Genomic DNA, 17080 nt, shown 5'->3' on the forward strand with positions numbered 1-17080 from the left:
AGACACTCATGCGTCTCATCAGACCTCTGGTGTTCACTGCCAGGGACCAGTGCTGCCCCATGCCAGGATCCCTAGGTTCTTTGACTGAACACAGTCTGAAGTCTGTTCTGCCTGTGGGCACCCTGGAGCTTCTTCCAGGAAAGAATATGATTTGGCTAGCTGGAAAGAGCAGGACCCTCTGAATACTGTAGGAATTAAGGAATTTCGTGATTTGTGTGCCACTTTGAGAGTGGATTGGAAACATCCCAAGTCCCCAAGCATACTTCCTATTCATTTTTACCTCTAGCTTGGGCAAAAATGATGACCTAAATTCATTGCTACATTTTTGAAGTTTTGATATCCAGTAAGCTGCTTCCCTGGTGGTTCAGAAGGTAAAGCGTCTGCCTGCAATGTGGAAAACCCGGGTTCAGTCCCTGGGTCAGGAAGATCCCCTGGAGAAGGAAATGGCAACCCACTCCAGATTTTCCCTAGGGAAAATCCTAGGGATGGAGGAGCCTGGTAGGCTATAGTCCATGGGGTTGCAAAGAGTCAGACACGACTGAGCGACTTCGTCTTTCCTTTCCTTTAAGCTGTCTTGAAACCCTCCCTGGTCCCTCAGCAGACAAATCCTGTGGCCCTTAAGTCACAGAATGAGGCTGTGATCAGATAGCAGTTGTCAGCTCCTGACCACCCCTTCCCTCTCCCAAACCTCTGAGGTCGTTTGGTCTCACCCATCAGTTGTGGAAGAAGAAGGTAAAACAAGTGGAGGTGAGGCTGTCTCCACACTGGCTCCACTGAGATCCAAACAGGACACTAAGAATCTGACACGCTGGTTACCAGACAGTTTCAAGGAGAAGACACAGAACAGAGGCGTGGAAAGGAGAAGAGGCTGGTCAGTGGCAACCCCACTGTCCTTTGAGCTCTGGCTCCTTCCCCAGATTGAACCCAAAACTTCCTGGACAGGACGGCTATTTTAAAACAAAGCTAAATACTTTGATGAGAGGTCAATTCAGTAAACATGGAGTAAATGCCTGCTATACACCAGATCAGATAGGTGATGGAATAAAACTCGACTTTAATCTTTTGGGGACCTCACAGTGTGGTGACCTGATGGCCGCGTGGAGCTCTGGGACGTGTGACAAGCTTATGTGGGGTCTCACACATGACGCCATGCACTTAAGGCGTTCCCATATCGGTCAGGACAGCTTTATAACATTGCCAGTTCAGAGAAGTTCAAGGCAGCTCTCAAAGCCATGACTCTTTTGATCTATAATCAAAACTGCACACATATCTCATCCCCCACTGGCTTGTTTGTGTCTCTTTCCGGCCAGAAGTACAGGTTTACGTTAACCATAGTGAAAAATTACAATGGGGACTAGTTAAAAATCACCATAATTAAATCCCTGTGATGAAACCGTGGGAAAGGCCACATGTACTTATGGGCTTTCTTATGAGGTTGCCAAAGTAAGCGTGGCATTCACAGAAGAGACTGATTCCTATTCTCTTCTTGCTGCCCCTGTGTTGAGTTTCAGCTCCTAGTTGGTGTGTTGGGGGTGGGGGCTCTCATCAACTTGGGTTTTTAAATTAGTAAAGCCTTACTCAGGTGTCAGGGAGATCATTTTGGTGTCTCTAGGAAGAAAATGTGAGCATCAACTCAGATTCTGCCAAAACAAACACCCAAGGTGGCCTAACCCAGGAGAGTAGGGGTTAAGAGATCTGGGTTCATCTCAAGAAATTTTTTTAGCCATCATAATATTTTGTAATTGTGGCGCTGGAGAAGACTCTCGAGACCCTTGGACAGCAAGGACATCAAACCAGCAAATCCTAAAGGAAATAAACCCTGAATATTCATTGGAAGGACTGATGCTGAAGCCCCAATACTTTGGCCACCTGATGCGAAGAGCCGACTCAATGGAAAAGACCCTGATGCTAGGAAACATTGAGGGCAGGAGGAGAAGGGGGCAACAGAGGATGAGATGGTTGGATGGCATCACCGACTCAATGGACATGAGTTTGAGTAAACCCTGGGAGATAGTGAAGGTCAGGGAAGCCTGGCATGCTGTGGTCCGTGGGGTCGCAAAGAGTCGGACAGGATTTAGCAACTGAACAACAACAATGTTCATAATTTCCAACCCCCCCCCTTTCTTTTTGGTTTAAGATACAGGTGATTTCTGCTGGTTCATTTTTTTCCCCCTCCCTCACAGGGAGTTATCACCATTGTCTTAATCTGCTGTTAAACCCAATTTCTTTGCTTAAAAGAAAAGCAAAACAAAAGAAAAAAAACATGGGATTTCCCAGATGGTCTGTGGTTAAGACTCCATCCTTCTAACACAGAGGGTGCAGGATGGATCCCTGGTTGCGGAACTAAGATCCCATATGCTGTGCAGTGTGGCCAAAAGATAGAAAAATAAAAGAAGACGAAGGTAGAAAAGAAGCCTCAAAACTGAATTAATTCAGGATTTTTTAAAGTGGGGTTTTGGGGGCTTCCCTGTTGGCTCAGACAGTAACGAATCTGTTTGAAATGCCCAAGACTCAGGTTTAATCCCTGAGTCCAGAAGATCTCCTGGAGGAGGAAATGGCAACCCACTCCAGTATTCCTGCCTGGAGAATACCCTGGAATACCCTGTCCAGAATACCCTGGACAGAGGAGCCGGGGTTGGGGGGGGGGGGGCGCCTACAGTCCATGGGGTCACAAAGAGTCGGACACGACTGAGCAACTAACTCTGCTGCTGCTATTTTAGTATGAGTGTTTTAAGCCTTCTTGACTTTTTTGTTCAGCAATATAAAGGTTTTATCCTCTCTGCCATTTCCCTACAAACACATCTCCTGTCCCACCCCAGAATTCCCATAAGGATGTCTAGGATTGCTGACTGTTATCACTACTGGTCAGATTCGCTGGAAGAGTTTGTCATCCGGCCAGAGTTTGTTCCTCTCGGAGCCCTACCGGGACCAGAGGGACGCTGGTGTTGTCATCTTTGCTGGAGAGGGTAGACCTCGCAGAGACCGGGACTCTGTCCTACTCCTAGGAGACTCAAGCTTGCGTGTTACAGTTACAGTAGTAGATTTGGCGTTTTGAATTTTCTGGTTTGAATACATTAGAAATTATTTCTTCACTGTCACAGTACACAGATTAGGGTAGAAATGTCTGTACTCCCAAGTTCTTGAAGCAAAGCAGTGTTTTCCTGGGAGGCTTGTAGACCCCACCCGCAGGCAGTGTGGTGGGAGGGGTAGCACAGGTGAGAGATGGTTTCCTAGACGGTTCTTTTAGCTTTTCTTTTAGCATCTGGAGATTTGTAGCCATAAAGAGCCTCCCTTTACTCCACAGCCCAAATATGCACTTTAAAAACTTCATTGATGGGGGTGGGTGGGAGGCTCAAGAGGGAAGGGATATATGGCTGATTCACATTGTGGTACAAAAACTAACACAACATTGTAAAGCACCTATACTCCAATTTTTTAAAAAGGAAGTGAATATTACGAGGGAAAACATTTTAAAAATAAAAACTCCATTGATAGAAGGGGGGTTTAAAAAAAAATTCTGTCAGCCTACTGCTGCTGCTGCTAAGCCACTCCAGTCGTGTCCGACTCTGTGACCCCATAGACGGCAGCCCACGAGGCTCCCCTGTCCCTGGTATTCTCCAGGCAAGAACACTGGAGTGGGTTGCCATTTCCTTCTCCAATGCATGAAAGTGAGACGTGAAAGTGAAGTCGCACAGTCGTGTCCGACCCTTAGCGACCCCATGGACTGCAGCCTTCCAGGCTCCTCCATCCAGGGGATTTTCCAGGCAGGAGTACTGGAGTGGGGTGCCATTGCCTTCTCCTACCACCTTCCAAATGATAGGGACAAACGTACATTCTCTCCCATTCACCCTTTCCAAGAAAGCTGGTGTGTGTTTTATCCTCATTCCCTCTCCGCTTAGTTTTCCGGGGACTGAGTTAGCATGTCTCCTGTCCAGTAGCACCAGCGATCAAGTGGGGGCCACCCCACCAGGATGCCAGCTCTCTTCCCTCCTCTTGTGGGGCCCCCAGGCCGCTGCCTTGCATTTTTTTTCTTAAACATATTATGACAGCTGTATTGACATATAATTCACAGACCCTGTGGCTCACCCATTATAATATGCCATTCAGTGGTTTTCAGTAGGTTCACAGAGATGTGTAGCCATCATCATGGCCAAATTAGAACATCTTTGTCATCCAAAACAAACCCCGAGCCCTCTAGCAGTCACTTCCCGGCCCTCCAGCTGCCCCTGGCCCTGGCCAGCCTCCCATCCACTTCCTGGCTCCATAGATGCGCCTGTGCATGCCTCCTTGCCTGTCAGGGTTCCCCAAGGCTGAGGTCTTCCTCTTTAACATCCCTGCCCGAGAGAGGCAGCAGCAGCATCTCCCAGGGACAGAGACACAGACGGGAGCTCTCTCGGCCACCTACCGTCTGCTCCTTTCTTGGCCCTGAACCCTCGGCCCTCACCACTGGGGCTTCCCTCTGTTTCTGCTTCCTTGACTCTCCCGGGTACGCAGAGTGCAGGGTCATGTGGAGGGCAGCGGCGTGTTTGGGGAATTAGTCAACAGACTGAGCCCACGGCGTGTTTGGCCCTTGGTCAAGGCTCAAGGCCAGACTGATCGTGAACAAGTCACCCAGCCCGTCCTCCACACTCTTAACTCGAGCGAGAGAGGCTGGACAGAGGAGGATGCAAGAATCTGAGTCTGCCAGGACCAGGGGCTCCGACTGCTGACCTGCCCCATTAAAATTGATTTATGTCTCGTGTTTTACAGTAACACTGAGGCAGAAATGTCAGCTTGAGGAACTCCAGGATCAGACGTACAAGAACAGCAGGCATCCAAGCACAGGTCTTGGATTAGTATGTGATTAGAAAGGGAAATGACTAGAGAGAACAGAGAGCAAGCAGAAAACTAGTTCTGGCCTTGGCCACTCTAGGAAATACTTGAGCCACTTAGGAAGTCACAGCATTGCCTCTGCAGCCGATTTTCACACTTTCAGGGAGGGAGCTGGATGGGTTGCATGCTCTCTGGGTTGCTTCTCTCAGCCCCTGACTCCCACAGTTTGTTGCACGATATCAAATGGTTGAATGGGAGCTTCCCTTCCTAAGCTTACTCTCCAAATGAAATCTGATGTTGGGACTCCTTGCTCTGAGGTTGGATTAGATGTGCCAGGTTTATATAACCCATTCTTACTTTTTGTTTTGTTTTGTTTTAAATCTTTGGCTGTGCTGCACAGCAAGGGGAATCTAATTTTCTTGACTAGGGATTGAACCCAGGCCCCATGCATTGGCAGCCTAGAGTCTTAACCACTGGACCACCGGGGAAGTCCCCCATTCTCACATCTGCTCCTCACTTAATGTGTGAAATGGGCATGTGTCTTAAGTTGATGGTTTCTTCCAGCCCAGCTGCCTATTTAATTCTACTGTCTGTCCAACCAAACAGAAATCATGGTACCTCCCAAAGTAGATTATCTCAAAATCCAGGGAATAGAAACACAGAGTTGGGAAAGTCAAAGTAGGAGGAAGAGGGTAGAGAGCAGTAGTTTATTTCCCAAGACATTTGATTCAGTGAAAAGTTGGGCTTAACGTTTATCTTTGTTCTTGGTTGTTAGCATTTTTATGTCACCCTAAGGACATCGGTGGTGGTTGTAATTATTAACTAGAGGGACATTTGTCATGCTAATGTGAAAGTCGCTCTGATTCAGTCGTGTCGGATTCTTTGCAACCCCATGGACTGTAGCCCACCAGGCTCCTCTGTCTATGGAATTCTCCAGGCAAGAATACTGGAGTGGCTTGCCATTTCCTTCTCCAGGGGATTTTCCCAACCCAGGGATTGAACCTGGGTCTCCTGCATTGCAGGCAGATTCTTAACCAACTGGTAAAGAGCCACCAGGGAAGCCCTCATCATGCTAAAAACCCTAATCCTTTTAGACTTGCAGCATTTTCTGTTGTTGTTGAATCACTGAGCTGAACTGCTTTGCATGTTCAGTCACTCAGTCATATCCAACTCTTTGCAACCCCATGGACTGCAGCACATCAGGCTTCCCTGTTCTTCACCATCTCCAGGAGCTTGCTCAAACTCATGTCCATTGAGTCTGCCATCCAACCATCTCATCCTCTGTCATCCCTTCTCCTCCTGCCTTCAAATCTTTCCCAGCATCAGGGTCTTTTCCAATGAGTTGGCTCTTCACATCAGGTGGCCAAAGTAGTGGAGCTTCAAAATCAGTCCTTCCAATGAATATTCAGGACTGATTTCCTTTAGGATTGACTGATTTGATCTCCTTGCAACCCACAGGACTCTCAAGAGTCTTCTCCAACACCACTGTTAAAAGGCATCAATTCTTTGGCGCTCAGCTTTCTTCACAGTCCAACTCTCACATCCATACATGACCGCTGGAAAAACCATAGCTTTGACTAGATGGACCTTTGTTGGCAAAGTAATGTCTCTGCTTTTTAATAGGCTGTCTAGGTTTGTCATAACTTCTTCCAAGGAGTAAGCGTCTTTTAATTTCATGGCTGCGGTCACCATCTGCTGTGATTTTGGAGTCCACCACAATAAAGTCTGTCACTGTTTCCACTGTTTTCCCATCTATTTCCCATAAAGTGATGGGACCGGATGCCATGATGTTCGTTTTTTGAATGTTAAGTTTTAAGCCTTCTCCCCTTTCACCTTCATCAAGAGGCTGTTAATTCCTTTTCACTTTCTGCTATAAGGGTGGTATCATCTGCATATCTGAGGTTATTGATATTCCTCCCAGCAATCTTGACTCCAGTTTGTGCTTCATCCAGCCCAACATTTCAGATGATGTACTCTGCATATGTTAAATCAGCAGGGTGATAATATATAGCCTTGACGTACTCCTTTCCCAATTTTGAACTAGCCCATTGTTCCATGTTCTAACTGTTGCTTCTTGACCTGCATACAGGTTTCTCAGGAGGCAGGTAAGGTTGTCTAGTATTTCCATCTCTTTAAGAAATTTCCACAGTTTGTTGTGATCTACACAGTCAAAGGCTTTAGTGTAGTCAATGAAGCAGAAGTTTATCTGGAATTCTCTTGCTTTTTCTATGACCCAACAGATGTTGGCAATTTGTTGGCTTTGCATGGAGAGAAGAAAAATGAGAAATGTCTTATGGTGACTCTGGGAGTCATGTGGGGTGGCATGTGCTGAATGATGGACGCACGATAATCCAGCAAGACTGAGGCAGACAGGAAAGAGGAGACGGGAAGCTCTGTGCCATACAGTGACCAAGATGATCCCACCAACATGCACTAAATCTAGAAAAATCACAGATTGAGTAGCATTGCTGGATTTGTTATGAAAGCTGTGTGTCTGGTGGCCACAGCACCAGGACAGACCTTCATGGTGAGGAGGCAGCTGACAATGGTTCCAGTGCCTGCCTCCTGGACACGCGACAGCTCTGTGCAGAGTTCATGGATACCTCAGATGTGGGTCTTTCCTGTTAAGTCTAGCAAAAGGAAAATGCATGGGTGATGAACAACTACAGTAAAAAATAGAATTTTATACAAAGAGTTGATCCTTCCTGTTAAACATCCCTCAGCTCCATCTCCTTCTCTCTCCTTCTCCCATCACCACGGCTCTTCTTTAGGTGACTTTTAACTTTTGTCTAAATTGTTTCTGTATTCAGTTGTCTGAACTCTTTCCTGTTTTCCACACTACGGCCAACAGGATCTCTCCAAAATACATATCCCTGGATTCTTTTTGTTTAATTTTCACCCAATTCTTCAATATTAGTGACAATCATTTCTTCTCCAGAATTTTTCCATATCAGACTCCTTGTCCCCAAAGTGTGAACTGATGCCCATTCTGTGTTTCTCTAACACCCCATAGTCACCTTGTCATAGTCTTTTCCACCCAGTAAAGTAAGTGTTTATTTTCTTGTCTGAAGCCCTCATTAAAGGGACTAAACCAGACAGCAAGAACATCATTTACACCCTTGTATTTACATTGCCCAGTGCTTACTAGATGCTCAAATATTTGAATGCATGATTCAGTGGATGTTACGGGAGTGGGCTGGAGGTGTGGTGACATTTAAATTGGATCAGGAAGGACAGGTAGATGTGGCTGTGTAGACATGGGCATTGCTGACAGAGAAACAGGTGTAGGAAATAGCAAGTGATTTGATTTGATCATAGGGCAAGAAGTAGCAAACCCCAGCCTGTGGACTAAATCTGGCCCCCCAGCCTGTTTTTGTAAATAAAGTTTTATTGTAACAAAGCTAAGCTCATTCATTTACATATCTCGTGTAGCTTTCACACCACATTGACAAGAGTGGAACAGTTGCCACCATTAAGAGTGCAAAGCCCAAAATGTTTATTATCTGGCCCTTTACAGAAAAAAGTTTATCAGCCCTGCTATAGAGTAGACAGGGGAAAGAAGTAGGAGTGACATTTAAAAGCTAGGTAGGGCCAGATCCTGGAGTTCTCAGAATAAAGAGTGAACCCATTAGTCAAATATTCTGTAGACACAGAGAACTTGTAAGATATTACACTAGTTCTTTTAAAATCTGCTCCTCTCTTCTTTGGTTCAGTGCTCAATAAAAAGTATTAAATAAGGAATGCATTGTGCCCATTTTCCCCTATAGTATCCTGCTACTCTCCTAATGTTCTTCAGACCAAGCCTCTTATTAGAAGGAAAATAGAAGTTTTTAGGGGCTACACAACTGTTAGGTATGTAAGCTGACAAACTTAGAGAGATCTAGTTAATATGAAACTATTACAATTTCAACTGGAAAAAAATTTGCTCTTAAAATCAGTCTGTTCCTTCCCCAACCCCACTCAGCCTCAGAAGAAGTGGAGCAAAGGGACTTCCTTGGTGGTCCAGCGGCTAAGACTCCACACTCCCAATGCAGGCTGCCCAGGTTTGATCCCTAGTCGGGAAACTAGATCCCACGTGCCGCAACTAAGACTTCACACGATGCAACTAAAGATCCCGCGTGCTGCACTAAAGATCAAAGATCCCGAGCGCCACAGCTAAGACCTGGTGCAGCCAAATAAATAAACAAATATTTTTTTAAAAGAAGTGGAGCAAAAAGATATTCTGTGAACTAAAATCTTAGAGCACACTATTTTCTAAGTTTAAAGTTGAAAAAGGAAATACATACAAAACCTGATGACAATGAAAATTATTATGTCTTGTTAATATATATGCAAAAATTCTAAACAAAATATTAGCAAATCACATTCAGTGATGTATAAAAAGGATAGAATCACAACCAAGTTGGACTTATTCCAAGAATGCAAGGTTGGTAATAGTTGAAAATCAATCATTGTACTTCAGTGCATTAACAGAATTAAGAGAAAATTGTGACACCAGAATTGTCTCTGGACATTGCCAGTGCCCATGCAGGGTAAAATCACTCCTAGCTGAGACCCACTGCAACAAAGGAAGAAAAAGCCTTTGACAGAGTTTAAAACCCATTCATTATTTTAAAGAAAAACACACTTAGCAAACTAGGAATGGAAGACAGCTTTCTTTTTTTTTTTTGGAAGACAGCTTTCTTAATCTGATGAATATCATTTTTTTAAAAAAACCTACAACAAACACTGTGCTTAATGGTGAAATATGGAAAACGTTCTCCCTAACATTGGGCAAAAGACAAAAATGCCACTCCTGTTCAGCTAACTGGAGGACCCTGGTGGTAGAATAAAGCAAAATGAAAAAAATGAAAGGCATGAGGAATGGAAAGGAGGAAATAAAAGTCTTTCATTTACAGACACCACTGTATATGCACAATACTGAAAAGAACCTACAAACTTAGTATTGTGCAGCAAGTTTGTTAAATTTACTTATTTCAAGGTCAGTATATCTTGTATTTCTACAGACCAGCAACAATTAGAAGACATTAAAAAGTGATGCCATATCTGAGTGATCCGGTGGTCCAGTGGCTAAGATTCCCGCTTCCAATGCAGGGGGCCCAGGTTCGATCCCTGGTCAGGGAAGTAGATCCCACATGCTGCAACTAAGACCCAGTGCAGCCAAATAAATAAATACAAATATTTTAAAGTGATGCCATTTCTAATAGCATCACAAAACATCAAATACCTAAGAAGAGAAATAACAAAAACTGCGTAAAATCTGTGTACTGGAAACTCCAAGATGTTATTGAGAGAAAATAAACCAGATCAATGCATATCAAATGTTAGTGCATCAGTATTACCTGGAGGGTCTGTTAAAACAGATTGAAGGCCCATTACAGTTCATCAGAATGAACTTTTGTGGATGGTGTGAGGTCACGATTCACTGTTTCCAGCACAACTGCTTGAAAAGATCAGTGTTTGCCCACTGCAGGTTCCTTGGTTGCAAATCAGGTGACAGTGCATGGGTCAGGCTGTTTCCAGGTTCTCTTTTCTGTTCATTCGTCGTTTGTACACTGATAAAATACCATTTTAATTATAACTTTATAACTGATCTCCTGTGGCTGAAACTTCAAGGGGTGGGCCTTGGTGTAGCACTGTTTTATACTTGTTTATCAGGTCGTTCTCACAACCCTTTGATCTGGAAACTTGCATCCTTCTGTTTAAGGGCATTTCCTTGAATTATCTTGCCTGTTTACTTTGATCATTTCCTCCCCTCTGTTCTTCCTGATTCCTGTTTCTGGAATTCTTATTCAGTTGTTGGCCCTCCCACACATATTCTCTAATTTTCTGCTTTAAAAAATGTGTTTTTTTTTTTTTTTACTTTTTTGTTGTGCTTTTCCAGTTACTCTAGTTTATTTCTAGGCTTTTCTCTTTTTCCTGTCATTTTAATATCTAAGAGCTCTTTTCTTCTTTTAGTTTTTTAAAGTAGCATCAGATTCTAGTTTATGGATTCAGTCTCTCCTCTGATCTCTCTGAGAATGTTCATGATCTTCTTGGAATTTTCAGCATTCTGCATGGTTTATTTCTTGTAAGTTGCCTTTTTTTCCTTCTTGTTTTGATGTGTCTTTTTCCTTAAAGGTTTTTCTCGCCTGCTTGGTGGTCATTAGCTATATGCACATGCTTAAGAGTGAGATATTAAACTGATTATAAATATTCTGTGCTGGGGTGGTTGACTGTAACTTCACTGGTAGAGTGATCTTTTGGAGCCTCTTGGCACTTGGACCATTCAGTTCCCCAGAGAAGGTCCTTCTGATCCTCTGTCCAGAGAGGGTCAGTTTGATTCCCTGACTCCCCTTTATCAGTATGGTTCTTCACCGTAAACTCAGCTTGATGCCCCCACCCCTTCTGATCCCTCTTTTACCTTAAGAATAAACGTCTAGTTTTCTGCCTGGGTGACCTAGTTGCTTCTGAAAGAGCCTCTCATCCACTTCTGCTCTTTTCAACGTCATCTTAGCCAGACTTCCAGAACCTCCCAGCACCCCCACACTGTGCTGACCCCTGTGAAGTCTGAGCCCCAGACCACAGGAAGTTGGTTTCTGCCTGCCCCCAGCTGCTGACTAAAATTCACCTTTCTTGGGTCTTCTGCGTCAGTTCCCACCTTTCTTTCTGCTGTCTACCTTCCCAAATATTGCCGTCACCTCTTTTCCTAGTATAGTTGTCTTTGTGACTTGTATTTAAAAAAAAAATAAAGCCCATTTTTGTTTTAGTAAGGTTTCTGGAGGGAGATGAGATAAATATGTAAGTTTACTCCACCATCTTTAACCGGAGATCCCCCCACTGAAACCAAGTGTATCTGTTAGCGATGAGTTGAAAAGGCCTCTTCTGGAGATACTGAAGAATTGCTTTCTTGTCATTGACTCACAAGGAACAAAACTGTCTAAGATCCATAATTTGCCACACCTTTTGGACAACCTCCTTCTCCATGCAGGTCTAATGGTGAGGGACACACAGGCAGAGGTGTGCCGGCGCAGTTACCTGGGTGGTACACTCTCCCCAGGTGGGAAACTGGAGGGTCCATGATTTCCACCCTGGGCTCTGTATTGATCCCTGTGTTGTTGTGGGTTTTTCCCTTCTGTGAAGCCACTGTTGGCTTTATCTCATTCCTCACGCCCATACATTTTGTACAGGATGATGAGAGCCTGAAGTACCTCACACACGAGGAAAAGGACGTCCTCCTGTTTTTTGAAGAGACAATTGATTCCCTGGAAGATGACTTTGAGGAGAAGGTCCTGTGTGCTGGTGACGCCCAGTGGCACTCTCCGAGGTCTCTGGAAGAGAGCACTTCCGCTCCCTCCGAGCCAGAGGATGTCGTGGACTTGGTGCAGCCGGGCCCTGGAGCCGGGGAGCCTGAGAGCCTTGGGGTGGTGAAGGAGACCGCAGGTGAGGACAGGAGCAGCCTGACGTGGCTCCTTGTGTGGTGCCAGACACAGAGCCCTCCTTCTTCTCATGGTCTCTGTGTTTCTAGCCTGTATGGAAGCTTGTGAAGCTTGTGGGGCTGATCAGATTTTTTGTAGGGTGGAAGCATCCTCTCTGTAGTTTGACTGACCAACCAAATAGGTGTTTTCATGGCATATTAGGATGACAACACAGGAAGGGAAATTCCAACAGGGTGAGAATAAAGAATGAGACCAATCAGTTGAACAAGCAGATTGCATGTGTGGATAAAAGAAAGAAAGGGAACTGGAAATGGCTTCAGGTAACAATCCCATTCTACAAAGAAAACATACAAAAGACTAGTACTTTAGCCCTTGAAGTTTAATCTCCACTCTTGTGTAAGATTATATCCCTATTCCGAGGTGGGAGTATTTGAACTGAAAAGTCAGCTGGTTTAGGAAAACAAAATCGATCAGAACAAAAATTCAGCTCAGTATCTATTTTGTCAATTTTGCTTGACTCAGGGTGGCGTTAGAGGAGAGCTATGCTTTTTGTCCCTTGAGTCCTGTGAAAGAAACTGAGGGGCATGGGCAAGGAGAAAACTTTCTTCTACTTTTTTTTTTTTTCCTTGTTGGAAAGAATATTGGAAATGTGGGTAGGGGGTTAAGGACTGAAAAAAGATGAGGGAAAAATAGGAGGGGAAATATCTTTACCCTGCTGTCTGCAAATTTTGCCACTTATCACATGCCTCTAGAAATATATCCCTCCCACCTTTATTTTTTGTAAGCAACGCTGTGTATGACACAGAATTTCACATACTATTGATTTTATGTTCCAAATATGGGGCTCAATTTTCAAAGAAGAGACTTAAATATGAATTTCCCATTTTTATCACACTTCTCTGAAGAATAATTCCTAAGATAAATTTGAACCAGCTGATCTTTAAAACATGTCAGAGCGTATAATTATGCTAGGGAAAACACTTTTTGACTGTAAGCCATTTACCCATCAATTCTCTAACATGATGTTTTCATCACAATTTTAAGTACCCATTCGGGGGCAGGTATTGTGTGAGATTCTGAGGATACAAAGATAAATACATGGTTCCCAATTTTGCAGCAGATATGAGTGCAGAAAAGTGTTAGTTGATCTATGATCAGGTATGTTAGACTATATTAATAGTTAAGGTTCACAGGCTGGCATAGTAACCTCTGTCAGAGGCTGTCGGGAAACATTTCTATTTCTAGAGGAGAGGGACCCATCCAACTATCCTTTACCTAGAGGATCTGAGGGAGGGGTTGGTGGGTACCACAAACTACCCCACCTCCTTTCCGTTTGTAAAAATCCCCTATAACATAAGGTGGTGTTTCCTCCTGGTACATGTCTCAGGATGATGGCTCCTGTGCGTCCCAGGTACTGACTGCTTCTGGCTTGTACTTCTTTTATCCTGTGATTCTGAGAATCGTACTACCTTCTCTTTCTCTAGTTCAGGGGCTGTAGAAGGAGTTTAGTACGGGAGGTACTGTTAAAACTGGTATTACATCCCTTGAGACCTTTGTAAAGTCAGTGGAAAGGAAAGGCGATGCCTTTATTTCTACATGTGGCCGTAGCTTATGAGGATTCTTGCTACTTTTCAGGGGCTGTCCCTTTTGGAAAGGAAGACCCCACTGACCTTGAACGCAAGAAAGAGGATGCAGAGAAGTCTCCCCCATCAGACCCCCCAGGGCCTGAGGCCCTGCCATCTTCCCCACCTGCCTCACCTGCAGCAGCTCCAGCCCACCCCAGGAGAGAGCCCCCCACTCCTCCCGCAGAGCACCCCAAACTGCCCCGCTCGGTCCCCACTCCTCTCGTCATCGCCCAGAAGATATCTGAGAAGCTGGCAGGGAACGAAGGGCTTTCGCCCACATCTCCGTGCAAAGAGGGCAGGCCTGCAGAGTGGAGGACGCTGGCTTCTCTGGCCCCTCGACACGGAGACCACTCACCGTGGCACCGACATGCGGCCCAACCAGCGCCCAAGATCCACCGCTTCCCGAGCAACATCAGCGTGACCAACAGCGCGGGGAAGGACTTCAATAAGACCATCTCCAAGGCCGCAGTCAACGTGCAGGAGCGCAAAGCCCAGGTCCTGGCCAACATCAACGGCGTCTCCTTCCTCTCCGTGGGGGAGACGGAGGACCGGGCCCAGAGGGGCGAGCCCACCGAGCAGAGAAGCGTCTCTCCCGAGCAGAGCCAGCCAGGCCCGGCCCAGGAGGCTGTCCCCACGCGAGAAGGGGCCCGCGGCGCCCAGCAGTCCAGAGGCGTGCAGACAGAACAGCCCCTGCCGCTGGCCAACGGCTTCCAGAGCATTCACGACGTCCTCAAGAGCCAGGCCGGGCCCTTCGTCTCCACCGGGAAGACGGTGACCTTCCGTCCGGACCCGGCCCTCCCCAGCAGACTTGCACGCCAGCAGCCGGACTGCGGCCAGGCAGCCAGGAAGCGGTCAGGCTCTCTCCCCAGGACTGTGGGGTTCAGACCCCAAGGTATCACTGTCCAGTTCTCGGGCCGGGGCTCCACAGAGGAGGCCCGCCGGGAGGCCCTGCGGAAGCTCGGCCTCCTGAAGGAGAACTTATGATGGAGCGCAAGTGGGCGCCGGGGAAGGCAGGGTGGCCTGGAACGCAGAGCCAAAAATGGATGTGCACATCCGCACAGCGCAGCTGCAAAGCCCTGACTGGGTACCCGGTTGACGACTAGAGATGAGGGCCTGGGAGTCAGTAGACGAGCTGTCCCCCTTCCATTCTGCATCCGAACTGGGACAGCCTTCCACGTGAGAGGGCCCGCACCACATCTTGTCTTCCCTTTTCCAAGGGCTCAGAGAATAACCTTGAAAACCTACAGGTTTCTATGATTTGTAAATGCCGTATGTTTTTTGGATTTAGGAGGAAGGGGATTTGGGTCTGATTTTTTTTTGGCTGTTATTGAGTCTCTGATCTAACCTTTAAATCCCCGAATGCATGAGAGGAAAGCCAGTGTAGATCTCATACTCGTTTCCCTAAGAAAGGGAACTTCCCCTTCTTTTCAAGAAAATAAAGAAGTGCTTGTTCAATTTTCATAGTGTCTTAAAGTACTGTTTTGGTCTTTTGTTAGTTTTTTAAAGGTGAAAGACAGTATGTTAGCCTGAGATATGCCTTTGTTTCTTGATAAAATTTGGTTTGCCCAGTTTTTTTTTTTTTAATTGAAAATTAAAGCCTTTAGGGTATGATTTGCTGTAATGTTGAGTTATGGGAATGGAATGTAAGGGTTCAGTTTGGAAAAGGGGGTAATTTTAAGAAAGTCTTATCAAACTACAGAGTCTTTGTTACTGGGAGATATGTGTATGATCATGTACCGTGTATATACATGTACACAATATATGTTTATAGGGACATATATACAGATATAGGTGGTATGCACACACATTGTTACATATATATTAACTTCTTAAAACCCTGTTGCATAACTGCAAGATTCAAGTACTTCCTATTCTTTTGATACACAAACCATCTCAGTGTTGAGATGATGCCACAGAAATTACTTCCTAATCAAGAAGACTTTTAAGAACACATGTCCATAACATTTCGGTGAACTAAAGCGCTTTTTCTTCAACAATGTGTTCTGTTCCCAATTAAACTAATAATCCAAATAAGCTTCCTACTAAGCATGAGAGTTCATTTTTTTACTGAAAGGTTTTTTTTTTAGTGAAATATACTTTTTGTATGTGTACGAAGTACACTTTTAAAGATGTCATGTATCACCTAATTTTAACCTAATTTTATCACCTAATTTTAGTTTTGCATGTTCCAAGGTGGCTGGTAAACAGAAGGAAACAAGAGTCTTAACAGCCCCCATGTTCCATGGGCAAGATCTCAGGATTAATTTAAAAGGGAAAAAGCAGCAAAGTAGGTTACACAGCATGAAACTGGTTTTCTCCCATACAGTGTCTCCCATGCTGAGTTGTAACCACCAGCTTTATTATCAAAACTATTTCAGGCTGGAGTCTAAAACCTCTAAAAATAGACCAGGAAGGCCCACACTTGACAGTCACACTCTTTTGTTGTATGTCTCAGCCACTGTCACAGAATCTGTTTCTTTCCTGTTGAGATTATTTAAACTCAGACTTCTAAATGTGCTGTGAAGGGTGTTTTTCATAGTATCAATTTGCCTTGTAAGTTACATAAAATGATTGTAATGTTTTCCTTAGAATGACAGTATTTAGTGGCTTGCCTAGCTCTTGTCCTCCCGAAATAATCTCATAGATTCTCGATGGTCTTAATTTAAATAGGTGCTTTGATTTTACAGGTTTTTAAAAATAGTTTTTGTTTTGCTTCTGTTTATGTTGGATTTGTTTAAAGGATTCTTGGGGGCTATTATTTCCTTTTTATAAAGCGAGAAGCCATGTTACACAGTATTTTAAAATGGCTTACATTTTTAAAATCTCTTGTATTTGAGGATTCTTTTTTTCTTGTCCTATGACTTCATTGTGATTAAAACTTGACTATATGTTAGTATATTTGTTCTCATAATGATATTTTTGAAAAATAAATTTAGAGATGTCTCTTAAGTGTAAGCAACTTTATTTTTGCATTTTACCCTTATTCTCAGGTATTTTCTTTTAAGTGGTTATATTCTTTCCTTCTGTTTATTCATAATGTTTTCTGCCTACTTATTCATAATTATACTGACTTACTCTGGCCACTTCGTGCCCAAAACCCTAGCAATTAAACCCCTATATCTTGTACAAAGCTCAAATTTTAGCCACTAATGAACCAACCTGTATTTATATGTATCACCTTAACAAAATTCGTTTCCTGAGGGCCATTTGTTTCCTTCCCATAAC

General features: G+C 44.5%; 1 protein-coding gene across 3 annotated transcripts in view; it reads left to right on the forward strand.

The window, feature by feature from the left end:
- The window catches only part of PROSER2 (proline and serine rich 2), a 42884-nt gene extending 26080 nt beyond the window's left edge, over positions 1 to 16804 (forward strand). For all 3 annotated transcript variants that reach the window (XM_086334910.1, XM_086334908.1, XM_086334909.1), the window contains exons 3-4: positions 11982 to 12234; positions 13866 to 16804. In XM_086334910.1, coding sequence (XP_086191036.1) covers positions 11982 to 12234; positions 13866 to 14839 — 1227 coding nt within the window. In that variant the 3' untranslated portion in view covers positions 14840 to 16804. The remainder of the gene's footprint in view (positions 1 to 11981; positions 12235 to 13865) is intronic.
- The last annotated feature ends 276 nt before the right edge of the window (positions 16805 to 17080 follow it).

This window comes from Bos grunniens, chromosome 13, assembly GCF_055505025.1.
Source record: "Bos grunniens cultivar Pamir isolate PY7600 chromosome 13, Bosgru_T2T1.0, whole genome shotgun sequence".
Classification (NCBI taxonomy): domain Eukaryota; kingdom Metazoa; phylum Chordata; class Mammalia; order Artiodactyla; family Bovidae; genus Bos; species Bos grunniens.